This window comes from Festucalex cinctus, chromosome 7 (genome assembly GCF_051991245.1).
Source record: "Festucalex cinctus isolate MCC-2025b chromosome 7, RoL_Fcin_1.0, whole genome shotgun sequence".
Lineage (NCBI taxonomy): Eukaryota > Metazoa > Chordata > Actinopteri > Syngnathiformes > Syngnathidae > Festucalex > Festucalex cinctus.
Genome location: NC_135417.1, coordinates 12582323 through 12597500, shown reverse-complemented (window position 1 = coordinate 12597500; position 15178 = coordinate 12582323). Strand labels below are relative to the sequence as shown.

The 15178-nt window shown below is 40.9% G+C and overlaps 1 protein-coding gene across 1 annotated transcript in view; it reads right to left on the bottom strand.

The window, feature by feature from the left end:
* Positions 1 to 15178, bottom strand: part of lars2 (leucyl-tRNA synthetase 2, mitochondrial) — a 42004-nt gene that overhangs the window by 18774 nt on the left and 8052 nt on the right. The window contains exons 4-9 of the mRNA XM_077527740.1: positions 13058 to 13149; positions 12933 to 12993; positions 12755 to 12844; positions 12344 to 12487; positions 8163 to 8270; positions 6820 to 6979 (exon numbers count right to left, since the gene is read on the bottom strand). Of these exons, the coding sequence (XP_077383866.1) occupies positions 6820 to 6979; positions 8163 to 8270; positions 12344 to 12487; positions 12755 to 12844; positions 12933 to 12993; positions 13058 to 13149 (655 nt within the window). The remainder of the gene's footprint in view (positions 1 to 6819; positions 6980 to 8162; positions 8271 to 12343; positions 12488 to 12754; positions 12845 to 12932; positions 12994 to 13057; positions 13150 to 15178) is intronic.

Sequence of the window (15178 nt, the reverse complement as noted above, 5' to 3'; positions counted from 1 at the left end):
CCAGAGGAAAAACTAAAGAGAGGAAGGAGGGAAGGATCGATAAGGCAGAGTGAGATCAATAGAAGCCAGTACATCCAATCCATCAAAGTGAAGTCCAGCACCAACAAGACCCCTCCTGCGTGGTTACAAAACCGGAGTCTTATGCCAACCCCAGAAACCTCATACTTCTAATAAATTAAGATCTCAAGTGACCAGAGGAAAAACTAAAGAGAGGAAGGAGGGAAGGATAGATAAAGAAAAGTGAGAACCACAGACACCAGCACCAACTGATTCAAGGGGCTGTGGGAGGGAGAGGGTACTTCTGTTGAGTTTCAGTAGATGCTGGTGCGACGGATCTGGCATGCATAAGGACCACCACCAAAGAGAGAAGCCGTCAACCGCGGTCCAGCAAAGCGAGCACCCCCCCCCCCCCCCCACCCCCCCCGGAATCCCCAGGCCGCGGCAGCACCAAGGCCACCCCCAAGCCACCCGAGCGGACACCGGTCAGCGAGCCGACCCAGATACCCGGAACACCCCCGCCCCAGCCCCGGCCCACACCCCCGAGCCCAAGGCCGCAGAACGAGGCCCAGCGGGCCCCCACAGCGCCCCACCGGTCCCCAGCCCCCATCCCCCCACGACCCCCCCGCACCCCACCCAAACCCGCCATCCACCACGACCCAGGCCCCACCACCCCCGACCCCCAAACCCCCGAACACACCCCGACCCCCAGCACCCAACCCCCCACCCACCCATACCTCCACCCCCCCCCCAAACAAGCCGCCCCCCCCCGACGGCCGCCACCCCCCCCCCCGCGAACCCGGCCCCCCGCGAGAACCCCCCACCCCCCCCCGGAAACCGGCACCGGGCAGCAGCGCAGAGAGGGAAGATGTGCCCACCCCACCTCCAGCCGCGCGAGATTTGCACCGCGGCGGGAGGGGGGAAGCAGAGGAGGAAGCACCAGGGGAGAAGGCGGGACACCAGAACACCGAGCCCGGTGGGGAGAGGCCCCGGTCGTCACGCCAGAGTACAAGTGACACCTAACCCTGTTACTGAGTCCGCCAGCTCGCCGACTGGCGAGCTCTACCCTTACACCGTGAATGTGGCCCCACCCAGTGTATATACAAGTGTGTGCGTGTGGTGCATTAAAATTGGGAGCAGGTGAGTCGGAGCAGAGGGAAAAAATTTCCCCTACTCCGACACACCCGTATCCCCCCCCAAAAAATGAATATGTATATGTGTGGTGCATTAAAAAAGGGAATGGAGGGACAAAGTGGTGGGGCAGGGACACAAATGGGGGGGACCACAGCGCTGCCAGGCACTGCAGTCCATCCCCTCTGATGGCTCCCCGCCCCAACTCACCCCTCCCCTTGGACGTGAGGTGCATTAAAATTGGAGGGGAGTTGAAGGGTGAAGACGGTGTTTCCACCCTTCCCCACCCCACCAAGAAATGTGTTGTGTGCCCTATGTGTATATTTACAAAGTGTATAGTGCAAGCTAGTGAAGTGAGTAAGAGGAGCGACCAGCGGGGCCTCACCCAACCCGGCGGGTGTAGGTGGCACGCCCGCCCCCCAGCACCCCCACCCCCCGCCGCCCCCCACCTCATCCACCCGGCACCACAATGGGCGGACAGCCAGCGCAGCAGGGCTACCGGACAGCCCACCAGCCACCGGGGCCCGCCCGGGGCACCAGGAGTTATACCGGAGCGGGGCAGGCCCCAAACCCTCGCCCGGCCCCCGGAGCCCGACGCCCGGGCCGGGGAGGGAGCCCCAGGCCCAGGGAGAGGGAGGGGGAGGGGCCGCAGGGCAGACAGGGAAGGGGGGGGGGGGCGGGGGAAGCGGGGAGAAGACGACAAGAAGGCGAAAGGGCGGCTGCAGGGCAGGAGGCGGGGGGGGAGAGGAGGAGGGAGGGCGACAAGGGAAAAGGGACCGGGAGGCAGAGGAGGATGGGCGGGAGGAGGCGAGGAGGGAGAGGCGACGGGGGGGAGGAAGGGGGAGGGGAGAGGGAACCACGGGGCACACCGGAGGCCCACCCACCCCGAACCGCGCCGCCGGGCACGGAGCAGCGGACCGCGCCGGGACGGCACCGCCCCGGGCACCAGGGGAAGCACCCCAACACCGCACCCCACAGGGGGCCCAGGGAGCGGCCAAGACGCAACCGCCACCGAGCAGACAACGGGGGGGGGGGGGGGGGGGGGGGGCAGAACCACCCCCGCCCGACCACAGGGGACGGCGTCAAGAAAATTGACTAATTAGCATGCAGTAACACCAAGTGTTGATGCTTAGTGCCCACTAGAAATAGATCTTAAGGAGTTATTGAGTATAGTGTCGTATAGTGTGGTATGCTCGAGCCCACTAGCAGCAACTAGGTTCCTGACTATATAAAAATAAAAACAATCAGATACAAAATACCAAATACAGGAGCAGCGAAAACAGAAGTTGTAACGATGTGGTGGCTCTCGTTAACAGGCAGAATCTTGGCAGGATTAAGTTGCCAAATTGAGATTAAAATATTCTATGTACATAGACCATATTTGTTTAAATCTTGATACTTGATTTTTATTTAAGGCAGAGATTTTTTCCATTGAGATATAATTTATTAGTAAGTTTAACCAGTGGTCGATATTTAGAGATTGTTTATTTTTCCAATTGACAAGGATTATTTTTTTAGCAATAGTAAGGGCTATAAATATAGATTGAGATTGTTTACATGGTCGCTCAGTTATTGTTAAGTCACCTAGTAAACACAGTCTTGGAGATAAAGGAAGCCTACAGTTTAATATATCAGCGAGCTTTTCCAAGATTTTAGTCCAGAAATGCAGCACTGGAGTACATGACCATAAAGCATGAAGATAAGTATCGGCAGTGTTTTGTGAGCACTGGAGACAAATGTCGGAGTCAGAGAGTCCCATTTTTTTCATCATATATTGTGTAATATATGTTCTATGAAGTATCTTATATTGGATAAGTTGCAAATTTGTCTGTTTGGTCATTTTAAATACATTTTCACAGATTTGGGTCCAAAAGTCTGGTTCCGGAACTATAGACAAGTCTTTTTCCCATTTTAAAGTCGGTAAATACGTTTTATTTGTGTATAAAAATAACTTATATATTTTTGATATTTTCTTTATTGTTGTTGGAGAAAGCTTTATAATATCTTTAGCTAAGACAGGCAGTTGGAGCGTATCTTGAAGTGTTGGGATTTGTTTCTTAACCATATTTTTAACTTGCAGATAATGTAAGAAATTTCCCTTTTTTATTTCATATTTCTGGACCAAGTTTGTATATGATATAAACTTATTATCTGAGAAAAGATGATGAAGGTGTGTAATTCCTTTCTGCTCCCATAGGCTTAAATGGAACGACTGATTATTAAGTTGAAAGTCGGGGTTATGCCAAATGGGAGAGAGCCCACAGGGCGCCAATTGGGAGTTTGTAATTTCTAATGCCTTCCACCAGGCAGTCAGGGTGGCGGCTATCATTGGGTTTTTAAAACAATTATGTCGTCTTATTGATTTTGTAATAAAGAGTAAATCTGACAGTCTAAGATTATTACAATCCTTCTGCTCCAATTCCAACCAACAGTTAGTATCTCTGTTGGGTTGTGTCCATAGCACAAGATATTGTAGTTGATTAGCTAGATAATAGTACATAAAGTTTGGTGCCTCTAAACCTCCTTTAGATTTACTTTCCTGAAGAGTAGATAGACTAATTTTGGCTTTTTTTTTATTCCAATAGAATTTTATGATAGCAGAGTCCAGCGATTGGAACCAGTTAGACGTAGGTTTAAATGGAATCATTGAAAATAAATAATTAATCTTTGGTAAAACTTTCATTTTTATAGTAGCTATCCGTCCTATTAAAGAGATCGGAAGATTATTCCAGCGTTCCAGGTCACTACGGATACTATCCAATAATGGTGAAAAATTTAAAGAAGTTAATTCAGTTAACTTAGGTGAAATTTTAACACCTAAGTATTTTAAATTACCTGTAGGAAAGGAGTAGTGTGGATCCTGACTTGTAGGATTCCATGAATTTTCTGTAATAGGTAATAATGTTGATTTTGTCCAGTTAATAGAGTAATCTGATAAGTGAGAGAATTTAGTTATTAATTTAAATGCTTCCCCTAGCGAAATAGCAGGTTCTTCTAAATAGAGTAATATATCATCGGCATATAGATTAATTTTATGTTCTATTGTCCCGGAGTGGATTCCTTGGATCCGTCTATCCTGACGTATAGCTAATGCAAGCGGCTCAATAAATATAGCAAATAATAAAGGAGAAATTGGGCACCCTTGTCTTGTTCCCCTTTGTAAAGTAAAACTCTGTGATGTAATCCCATTAGTAGTAACTGTAGCTTTAGGAGAATCATATAATATTGAGACCCATTGAATGAATGACTCCCCGAAGCCGAATTTATTTAAGACAGCAAAGAGGAAGGACCAGTTAACTTTATCGAATGCTTTTTCTGCATCCAGCGAAATAACAACTGCCTTTTTATCATGCCGCTGTGACATACTAATCAAGTTAAAGAGTCTCCTAATATTATTAGTAGAATGACGACCTTTAATAAAACCTGTTTGATCACTATGAATAATTGTCGAGATTACCGTCTCTAATCGAGATGCCAAGGCCTTAGCGATAATTTTAATATCGGTATTAATTAGTGATATCGGTCGGTAACTTGACGGGAGGGTAGGGTCTTTTTCTGGCTTTAATAAAAGTTTAATTGCTGCTATATTCATATCTTGACGTATATCACCTTTACTTTTAATTTCAGTTACTACTCTTAGAAATAATGGAGCAAACATTAACCAGAAATGTTTAAAAAATATAGCCGGAAAGCCGTCTGGACCAGGTGCTCTGCCATTAGGCATACTGTCTAAAGCACGATACAACTCATCTATAGTAAGCGGGGTATCGAGAATATCTTTATGTTCAATAGATAACTGAGGTATATTTAAGCTGTTTAGGAATTCCTCAATATATTCAGGGTTAGGTCTATTAATTTCTGTGTATAGATTTCGATAATAGTTATAAAAAATATGGTTAATTTCTTCTGGTGATTGTGTGCATTCACCATTTATATCTTTAATAGCCGTTATAAGAGATTTTTCCCGATTCCGTTGAAGTTGATTTGCCAGGAATTTACCTGATTTATTATTATGTTCAAAATTATTATATCTCAACTGTTGTATTATAAACTCTGTCTTTTTAGATAACATGTTATCTAACTGTATTTTTATATTCTGTAGTTCTATCCATATTTGATTATTTGGGTTTAATACATATTCATCCGTTAGTTGTTTAATTTTATCTTCCAGGTATTTTTCTAATTTTTGATCCTGTTTCTTTTTATAAGTTGAATATGATATAATTTTCCCTCTAATTACCGCTTTCCCTGCTTCCCAGAGAAGAGATGGAGATATATTTGGAGAGTCATTTATTTCCAAAAAATCTGCCCACTCCCTTCTAATAATTTTATCAAACTCTACGTCTTTCAGTAATGAGATGTTAAAACGCCATATCGGGGGAGGTTTAAAGGTAGAGTCAATTTGTAGAGTGAGGGAGACTGGTGCATGATCACTTATAATTATAGAATGTATTTTTATAGCAGTTTTATCAACAATAGAATTATTTGTAAGGAAAAAATCAATTCTTGAGAATGATCGGTGCACAGCAGAGAAGAAAGTAAATTCCTTCTTAGTTGGGTTTTGAAGTCTCCAGCCATCGCTGAGGCCAAAATCCTCCATATACTCATCTATTACTTTAGCGGATCGTAATCGCCTTGTATATATCGTATTATTAGAACGATCTATTAACGGGTTCAAGACCGTGTTAAAATCACCTCCAATAATAATAGTAGAATTTGTTGCTAAATCGAGTAACCGAGAGAAAAATTCATGGAAAAAATCAGGGTCATCATTATTTGGGGCATATAAATTACCAATTGTATATACTTTATTAAATATAGTTACCTGGATAATAATATATCGGCCCTCTAAATCTGTTACTATATTATTTAGAGTAAAGAATAAATTCTTATGTATAAGTATAGAGACACCTCTTTGTCTACTATTATAGGAGGCAGAGTAAACTTGACTAAAATTTTTATCTATAAATAATTTTTCTTCTGATTTTTGTAAGTGGGTTTCTTGTAGGAGACAAATATCTGCCTTAAATTTTGAGAGATGGTCTAAAATTTTTATTCTTTTTGCCTGGGAGCGAGCGCCACACACATTCCAGGAGACCAGAGCTAATTTCTGCATACAAGCAATATAGACTCAGTCTTATGTATACATCTATATAAGCTGCTTATTAATATTAACATATTGTAGGATAGCAAAAGAGTAATTAGGCAATTTATATAATTTATATAAAGAGAGAGATAGCAAGTAGATAAGTATAATAGTGAAGAAACGTGGGGGGAAGTGAGTGTGAAGGAAATCTGTGGGGGATTCAACATAACAATACACCAGTAAATGGTGACCTAAGCGAGATTATTATTATTATTATTAATTTATTTTTTTAAGAATATATTTCTATATTATTATTATTATGTTCATACATTCTGTCTCATTGTTGCTCAGCAGTTGGCTTAAAGTTGTGTTGCATTTTTTTTTTTTTTTTAGTCCAAGAGATGCAAGAGAACCCAGTTGCCAACTGCTATATTAATATGCCACTAGATTTGTGCCACAATTATGTAAGCACAGGTTTTGCACACACAAAACACATTCTTGACCACATCATAACTTCTTTCAGTCCTCCATTACGCTTAAATAACATGCGCGTCTACGTAAGCCGTAAACATGCGATCCAAGCAACTGTTCACATGAATGCCCACCTGTGCCCGGCTGGCAGGCTTTTTCCAGCGCAGAGCGGACCGAGCTGCTCCCGTGCAGCAGTCTGTGGGAGGGCAGGATGGCCAGGTACGCCGCACCAAACACCGCCTCTGGGGAGAAGCTGTACGCCGACAGAGTCTCCCCCGTCTCCTCGCCGCTCACCTGAGAAATGAGACACCGTCATCAGGGAGCTTTTGAGTCACCGTGTAAACATGCATCCATTTTCGGGATCGCTTAGCCACATTTGGGCCGCAGGTGCGCTGGAGCCAATCATGGGTGATTTTGGGCGAGAGGTGGCGTATTACCCCGGACTGGTTGTCAGATCATTACGCGGCATATTCAGACAAACAAGCCTTCACGCATGTGTTACTGTATACACATACGGGTGCGTGGTAGACACATGAAATGATGGTCATCGAATTGTTTCAACTGCAGATCCAAGACGGTTACATTTGCTTCTAATTAGGATTGTCAAAATTAGTGTGTTAATTTTGAGTTAATTTAAAAGTTCCTTTAACGCTACTATTTTATTTTTTTTAACAACGATTAATGGCCACCCCTGACTTGGAAATTCTGTACTGGGGGAATTCCAGTAGCAGAAATGTCCAAGCCAAAATTTAGCGCTAATAAATGTTATAATAATGCATACATTTCTAGAGACTGGGGTCAAGTTGTATTTTACAATTTAAAAAATGTGCAGAATTTCACAAGTAAAGATTAGACAGCTCTTAATATGAAAAGGAAAATGCATTGAGCTGTCACCGTCTTACAAATGCTATTATGCCATCTAGTGGTAGAAAATGACCTCAACACAAATCAATATCACACCTTTTTTTTTTTTTTACATTTTTTTAATTTAACTGAATTTTATGAATTATTATGAAATTACTGTATCATTTTTTTTTTACATTTTTTTAATTTAACTGAATTTTATGAATTATTATGAAATTACTGTAGCAATAACTAAAAGATGCAGAGCCATATTTTTTAGTTTAACATTTTTTTTTCACTGACTTTTGTTAACAAGAGTGTGAAAACTAAAATAATAGTTTATTGTACAGATATATTAATAATGAGTTAAGTATGGAAGTCATGCGATGAATTACGTTTAAAAATCGTAGTGCCAACACATGATTTCAATACTCTGAAATTCGATAGAAATACGAGCAAGAGAGAGGGGCATTACACAATTTAAAAAGCAAGAAGCAGGTTGGTGAGAAAGAGATGAAAAACCAAAAAAAAAAAAAAAAAAAGGACAAGCACAGAGAAGTGCTTAGTGAAAGAAGGTCAAGAGTTCCAAAGAAAGCAAGAATGATGAATGAATAAATAACAAGCAGAGACCCACCTTGAGTTTGAAATCAAAATAGCAGCCAGTGCACTCTCCAATCCAATTTGCCTGCATGGCTTTGACCCCGTACCACTCTGGAAGGTCAGACAAGCTGTCCAGAAGAGGCTGGAGTGGAAGAAACGGAAAAACAACTTGAGACTTAATTAGATGCAATGCAACTTTACTGCATTGCAAATGCTCAAGAGAGATTTTGTTCACAGTTTCACTGTTGACTTTCAAAAATACAATTTCATCAAATTTCGTCTGACTTTTTCCTGACTCGCCTGTAAAATACAACCCGGCACAAACAGTTATTCTGCATGATGAAAAAAAAAAAAAGAAAAAAAAAGGAACCTATGCATATCAACCAAGCCCAAGTCAAAATGTCACAGCTGGGCAAAGGCCTGTGTTGTTAGATCTCTCCATTTTCCTTTCAGGCTGTCACAATCTATTACGCACAAGCACTCGAACTGTGCCACTCTCCATTCATTTCCATAACATATTAAAATATGAAACCGCACACAATGGCTACGGTCGTCACTTTCATGACAGCAGGACAAAAACTAAACCCGGAAATTATATCAGAGTCTGGGAAGAGAGAACATTTGTGTGATACAGAACGGCATGGGCAAGGGCTGTCTCCATGGCAACCAATAAAAGCTTCAAGACAAGCACTACTGTATTCAGATAAGGCAAAATGCTGTTGGTGCATGTGCGCATGCATGTTTAAGCAAAGAGGCATGTGCTTTGTCACCTGATTAAGGGTTTTATTCAACAACCAAAACTGCAACAACTCTCACGGATTTATCTGATGCAGTCGACCAGAATGAAATCTGAGCCATAGGCTGCTTAATATTTCACAATATTACAGTAAACACATCATAGTCGTGAACGATAGCAACCAAGCTCTGCCGCAAAAAAAAGAAGAAAAAAAAAAAAGAAGAAAAAAAGTGGATGTACCCCCAAATGTTTATATTTGCCTATATTGATATTCCAAGTTCTAACCCAAAAATACTGGACAGTGTACACCCCAAATTATAATTCCAAAACGCTATAATTTCAAACTCATTTTACAACATAAACCTTGAAAACAAATGACTTACAGATTTGATTTTTGGAAGAAAAAAAAAACAACAACAACAACAACAATAATAATAATAATAATAATAATAATAACAATAATAATAATAATAATAATAATAATGCATCTGTGAAGAAGACATTTGCAACATCCACTAATACTAATTTTACCTCCTGGTATTCCTATATTCCCTCGGATTACCCTTGCCTCTGGATTCTCCTACTTCTTATCCTTATTCCTGCATTTTATGATCGGGATTTATTTTTTTTTTTTGGTCAAAGCACCTTTTAAACACTTATTTTTAAAGGCGCTATAACAAATAAAAGTTTATTATTATTATTATATAATTATAATACCCAGGGGAAACTTTGCACCTCCCAGCGTACATCTCCATCTCTCAGATTTAGCACCTCAACAATAATTTCTTGACACCAATTACTACTTTCCTATTAGACAGGGCAATGACACCATTTGTGACCTCGTAAGGCCTTACAAAAGGAGTACAAAAGTATGCAAACACGTGAGATTTTGCTCAAACGGATGATGATAGGTTCCATGGGGGGAAAAAAATGTAAATAGGTAACATATGAAACATGAATATTGAACAACGAATAGGCTGGCGTTCACCGTTAGCATAAAGAGAAAAAAAAATGCCCCCATAGGCATTGAGCAGCAAAGGTAATGACAAAGCAATCAGAGGACAATTTATTAGCATTATGATACAATCTTAGAGATGCTTTCTCCAAGTCAATACGCCCGAGAAATAGAGGACAGTAACGCTGCTATTTCATCATATCTTATCATAAGCATGTGAGCTGCATAGGGTATAACGTCAAATCTGTGCGGCAGTAAAGACTTGGAAAGAAATACATTCCTTATCACAAGTTGCAAACCACTCATCAGCCAAAAAAAACAATCGTAAGGCCAGATTGGATTTTGCAAAGAAGTACAGAGATGGCCCACAAAAGTTTTGGAACAAAGTTTTACGGACTGATGAGACCAAGATTTAGCAGCTACCAACGTGATAGAAAGGCCAAAGTATGGCGAAAGAAAGCATCTGCTTATGATCAAAACGCACAAAGTAAAAACACACTGCCAACACAAAAAGTGGAAGATCTTACACTGGACCTTAACCCAATAGAGCATGCATTTTACACCCAGAAACAAACAACAGCAGAAAACAGGCTGCAGCAAAGGCCAGGAAAAACATTTCAAATGAAAAACGCACCAATCTGCTAGCTTGATGCTTTTATTGCAAGTAAAGGTTATGCCCCAAAAATGAGAAATCTTCTTCACTTTAAATTAATTTAATAATGTCCTTTCCAATACTTTTGATCATTTGAAATGTGGATGGCTACAAACAAAAGCTGTTCTGTCTTGAGTTTTTGAACGCATCTAGATGAGATAAAAGCTTCTTTTTTTTTTTTTTATCTGATATTCATCTTTTCATCTGTAACCCAAATGTGTCCAGTATACAACAAAAACAAAGGAATATACAATGCAGTTCTAATACTTTTGGAGGGGGCTGCATATCTGTAATTGACTCTTTTTTTTTTTTTTTTCCGACAAAGTAAAATTATATAATTTCCCATGAAGTGGACGACAGCAATAGTGTGACTGCTTGATTGCTCATTCACACAATGAATTTTGTTTGACAGTGCATGACAAGCAACAAGTGTGATTATGCAACATTTTGAAATTCCACACAATGTATGTCAAAATAATCAATCTTAGTAACGATTGTTGTCATCTGAAATCATCTTGGAAAAACAAAACAAAACATTCTCGTTACAAGACGCATTTCAGCATGAGCGCAGCATAAATATAATCTGAAGTTAATGTTGTCTAGCAGACATCATGAACAGGCAAGTGGGGGAAATGAATGTTGAGGAAATCATGGGCATGTTTGGAATGCTCCATTTCGTCCTGCCTCTCCATCTGCCTCTCTCACTTCCATTTCTTAACACCTTCTCTTCCTTCCTTCCTTTCCCTCCTTCCCACTTCTCCGTTTGTCAGTGAAAATTAGAAAGGCGCGAACACATTGTCACAGCAGGCCGCTCCCACCTCCGCTCGTACCTCTGACATGGACCAGCATGGGCCACTTCGCCGTTGTCGCCAAGAAACATGCGACGTTTCGAATATGCAAATGATCGCTTTCATGGACCTGTTCACTCATTCACTCGCCGCCATTTTCACATTTCGCAATCCCGTTGGCTCCCGGCTGTTTTACTGGATTTTGACTGATTTTGCAAGGCCCACAGAATATTGTGTTCTATTGCTATAAAAGCATGGAACCTATCAAAAGAAATATTAAAGTCTCTTCTTTCATCAGGGAAAAAAAAAAGTATGTTTCTATCTCTGTCCTTTTTGCAGCAATTAGCATTAGAAGAGAGCAAAGTTTCATCAGTTTTCACAAATCTATTTAAAATTGTGAGTAAATTAGCTTTTTTTTGCTACATGGCCCTGGTTGATCTCCTTTGCTCTGCTGCCACCTGCTGGCCGTTTGTGTAATAACTACCATTTCTGCAACCGTTCTTTGCAATTGAGCGGCTGCATCAAAGCCTTCTGTATGCTTTAGCATAAAAAAAATAAAAAAATAAAAATAAAAAAAATAAAAAAACGTATAAATACGTCTTTGGGACACTTAGAACGTAAAAAAACGTGTTTACACAATATTGGGAGCAAATGAGTTAATGGCCAAGCGTTTTATTTTTATTTATTTTTTAATTTTATTTTTTACAAGGCCTTGGATGAATATGTGTCACATTGACTGAGCCACCATTCTGGCTTCATCACAAGTGTGAAACACACATTGCCTGTCACTCACAGCTCAGAGCTGGCATTGGTGCTAAGTCAGTATTCGTCTGTGCAGTTGTTTTCTTTTTTGTCAGTCTTGAGTGACAACCAGACTCATGAACAAAACTGCCTTGCATTATTCATGCTCGTACTTTCAAATTCACCAAAACTGTTTTCCCTAAAACAAAGGATTACTGGTTACTTTTCTCTGAACATCCAGACAAGACATGTTGCAAAAAAAAAAAAGAGAAAAAAAAAAAAAATTAAACACCATAAATGAGTTTGAGTGATGAACTCCCATGCAGAATTCACACAACCGTACCTTTCCGTAGTGTGTGGTCTTGATGAACCACTGGGTGAGCAACTTCTGCTCCACCAGAGCGCCAGACCTCCAAGAGCGACCGTTTTCATCCACCTGCTCATCTGCCAGTACCGTTTGATCAACGGGGTCCCAGTTCACCACACCCTGAATCGTGCGCACGCACGCACGCACGCACACAAATTGTTCATGAAGAGTGAAAGCGGTGATTAGGAAGCAGCTTCAATTGAAAGAGACAGACCGTAGGCTTTATTTAAAGGTTGTCACACTTCATTACACATTATCAAAGGCTTTCTAAAGAAGACCTAAAAAAAAAGAAAAACATCCCTGTCACTGTGAAAGACCAACAAAAGGAATCATAATCCTTCGAAAAGAAACCTGAAGAAAGTACGTTGATGGAAAGTCTCGTCCTACCTCTTTCTGATAAGCCAGCCCTGCTTCGAAGAGCTTAATAAAGAGATACTGCGTCCACTTGTAGTAGTCAGGAAGGCAAGTGGTCACCTCCTGTCAAGGAAGCGCGATGGTCGGCTCAATAATGAAGGTGAGGAAAAAAATACCGTTTGACTGTTGTGCAGCTTTTCTTCCTACGGACCCGGTCCCAGTTAAAGCAAAGGCCAAGGCTGTCGAGCTGCTCCCGCATTGACTTGATGTTGCTGAGGAAAGAAAAGCGAGTCGGAGGGTTTAAGCTGTTGAAGCAGAAAAACAAGACGTTGGTACCTTTTAGTCCAATCTTCTGGATCAAGATGTCTTTCAATAGCTGCGTTCTCTGCTGGAAGGCCAAAAGCATCCCAGCCCATCGGGTTCAAGACCTACAGATGAGGCAAAAATGAAGTCACAATACAGCCTAGTTTGTAGAAATACATAAATAAATAAATAAATAAACATTTATGCAAGGATCTTTGAGTGTACAGTGTTGGAGGTTTTATGAATAATGCACATGTGATGGTTGCACTAGAACATTTCATTTCATTGAAGAGTACTGTATAGAAATAAGCACGTCACTATTTCAGTGCAATACACAACTTTTTTTTTTTTAACTTTTGTAATCCATATACACAAGTCATTATTTTGCTTTTTTATTATTGAGAGTAAATAAACATTTTAGTTTACACGCATTTTACTTTTTCAGTGTTGATGTGTTTCAGTGTACAGAAATGTGTGTTGTTGATTTTTTAAACTTTTTTTTCTCCATATGCACAAATAAGTTATGAGCACATTCTATATTTTCAGATGTTTTACTGCGAAAACGTGACGTGATATGCCACGTTTATTTACATGGCATGGTTAAATATTTCAAAATTGTCAAATTGTACCCCTCTTATAAGTGTATTTTTTTTTTAAACTTCTTACTAGAGATGTTTGATAGCACTTCTTTTTTTCAAACAATCTTGACTTGTTGACTACTCGAGTAGTCAGTGACAAAAAAACAAAAAAAAATCGACGACAGGTGATTTTAAAGAAAGACCTATATATCTCAATATAGAATTTTCCTTTAAAATTGCATGAAATTAATGGCAATCATCAGTTCTTCTAACTTTCTAGTTCCTGAACGTAAAGAAGAGTTCATGACGAGTACCAGTAACTTGAAACAAGGCCGTGTATTAGCCTGATACCAATACCTGGTATGTATCAATATTAGAGCATTTAAATACATCTCAAACCACAACCTGAAGAATCAAAATAGAATTGAATCTAGAGGTGCAATGTGATTATTTGACAACTAATCAGTTATCAAATTAATCACTAATTAAGCTTATTTACAGACCTCGCTTTATCTAAAATTGTCCACATCTTTGCGATTTCAGCCTCTCAACAGTAAATCTCAAGTTTCTGTGGTCCACAATGAAATCAGACTAATTTGTCCATTTTCTTGACCACTTACTCCTCACAAGCCCCGTTGGGACTACAGCGTTGTGGTTTATGAAATATTTACCACTAAAAAAAAAAAAATCACACTACAATAAGTGTAGTAATGTGTGAATGGCTTTGATGCTTTTGCCAGCAAGCACACAATATTTCATGCAGGCTTTATTTCCTTCCATCAAATAATAGTATCGGATCCTGACAGAGTCTATATGATAATAAGCAGTCCCTTGCCGATCTCCACTCCATCACAGTGCAATTAGTCCACGCCGGTGAGGTGCAACCGAGAATGGAAGATCAGAACGCGAGCGCTTCAAATATCATCCGGCCAATTCTTGGCTGCGTGCAATTGAGGCAGATTTCATGCAAACATTTCCAGCATTTTTTTGTTTCTACGTGGCGCTACTGCCCCTCATCCCTTGTGTACCTGCACTTCTCTCCTCTTTAAGCTCCTCGGGGGTGCTTTTCTTTTTCTGCTCACTGGCAGCCAAATGAGATGAAAGCACGGGAGTGGAAGGCGTGAGGAAAGGGAAGCAGACCGTCATGGAGTGGAGGAGCGCGGAGGATCACCGCGCAGACTTTAACAGGTCTGATGTTTCACAAAAAGTTGGTATCCTTGGTAACTGCATCGGCCTCCTTTTTAAAGCCAAGTACTAGATCGTATTAGGCTAAGAGAGCTGTAAGCACTGTTGCCCAGTGTGGCTGGCTCAGGAGGAAGAGAAGCGCATTGATCTCGATGCAAGCCAAAGACGCCATTTGAAAATAAAGCAAGGGGGGGAAAAATTCCTCCTTATTAACGTTGCGCTGCTACTGTTGTTTATTCCGTGTCGAACTCCGTTAAAATGAAAGCGTCGTCTGCTCTAATGGAGAGCTTGCCTGAGTGAGCTCAAGGTTCTGAGAGACTGACGGTGCAAAATAATCTTTTCACTGTTAATAGCTTGAGTGGCGCTTATTCCCATGTCTGCTAAATCCAAC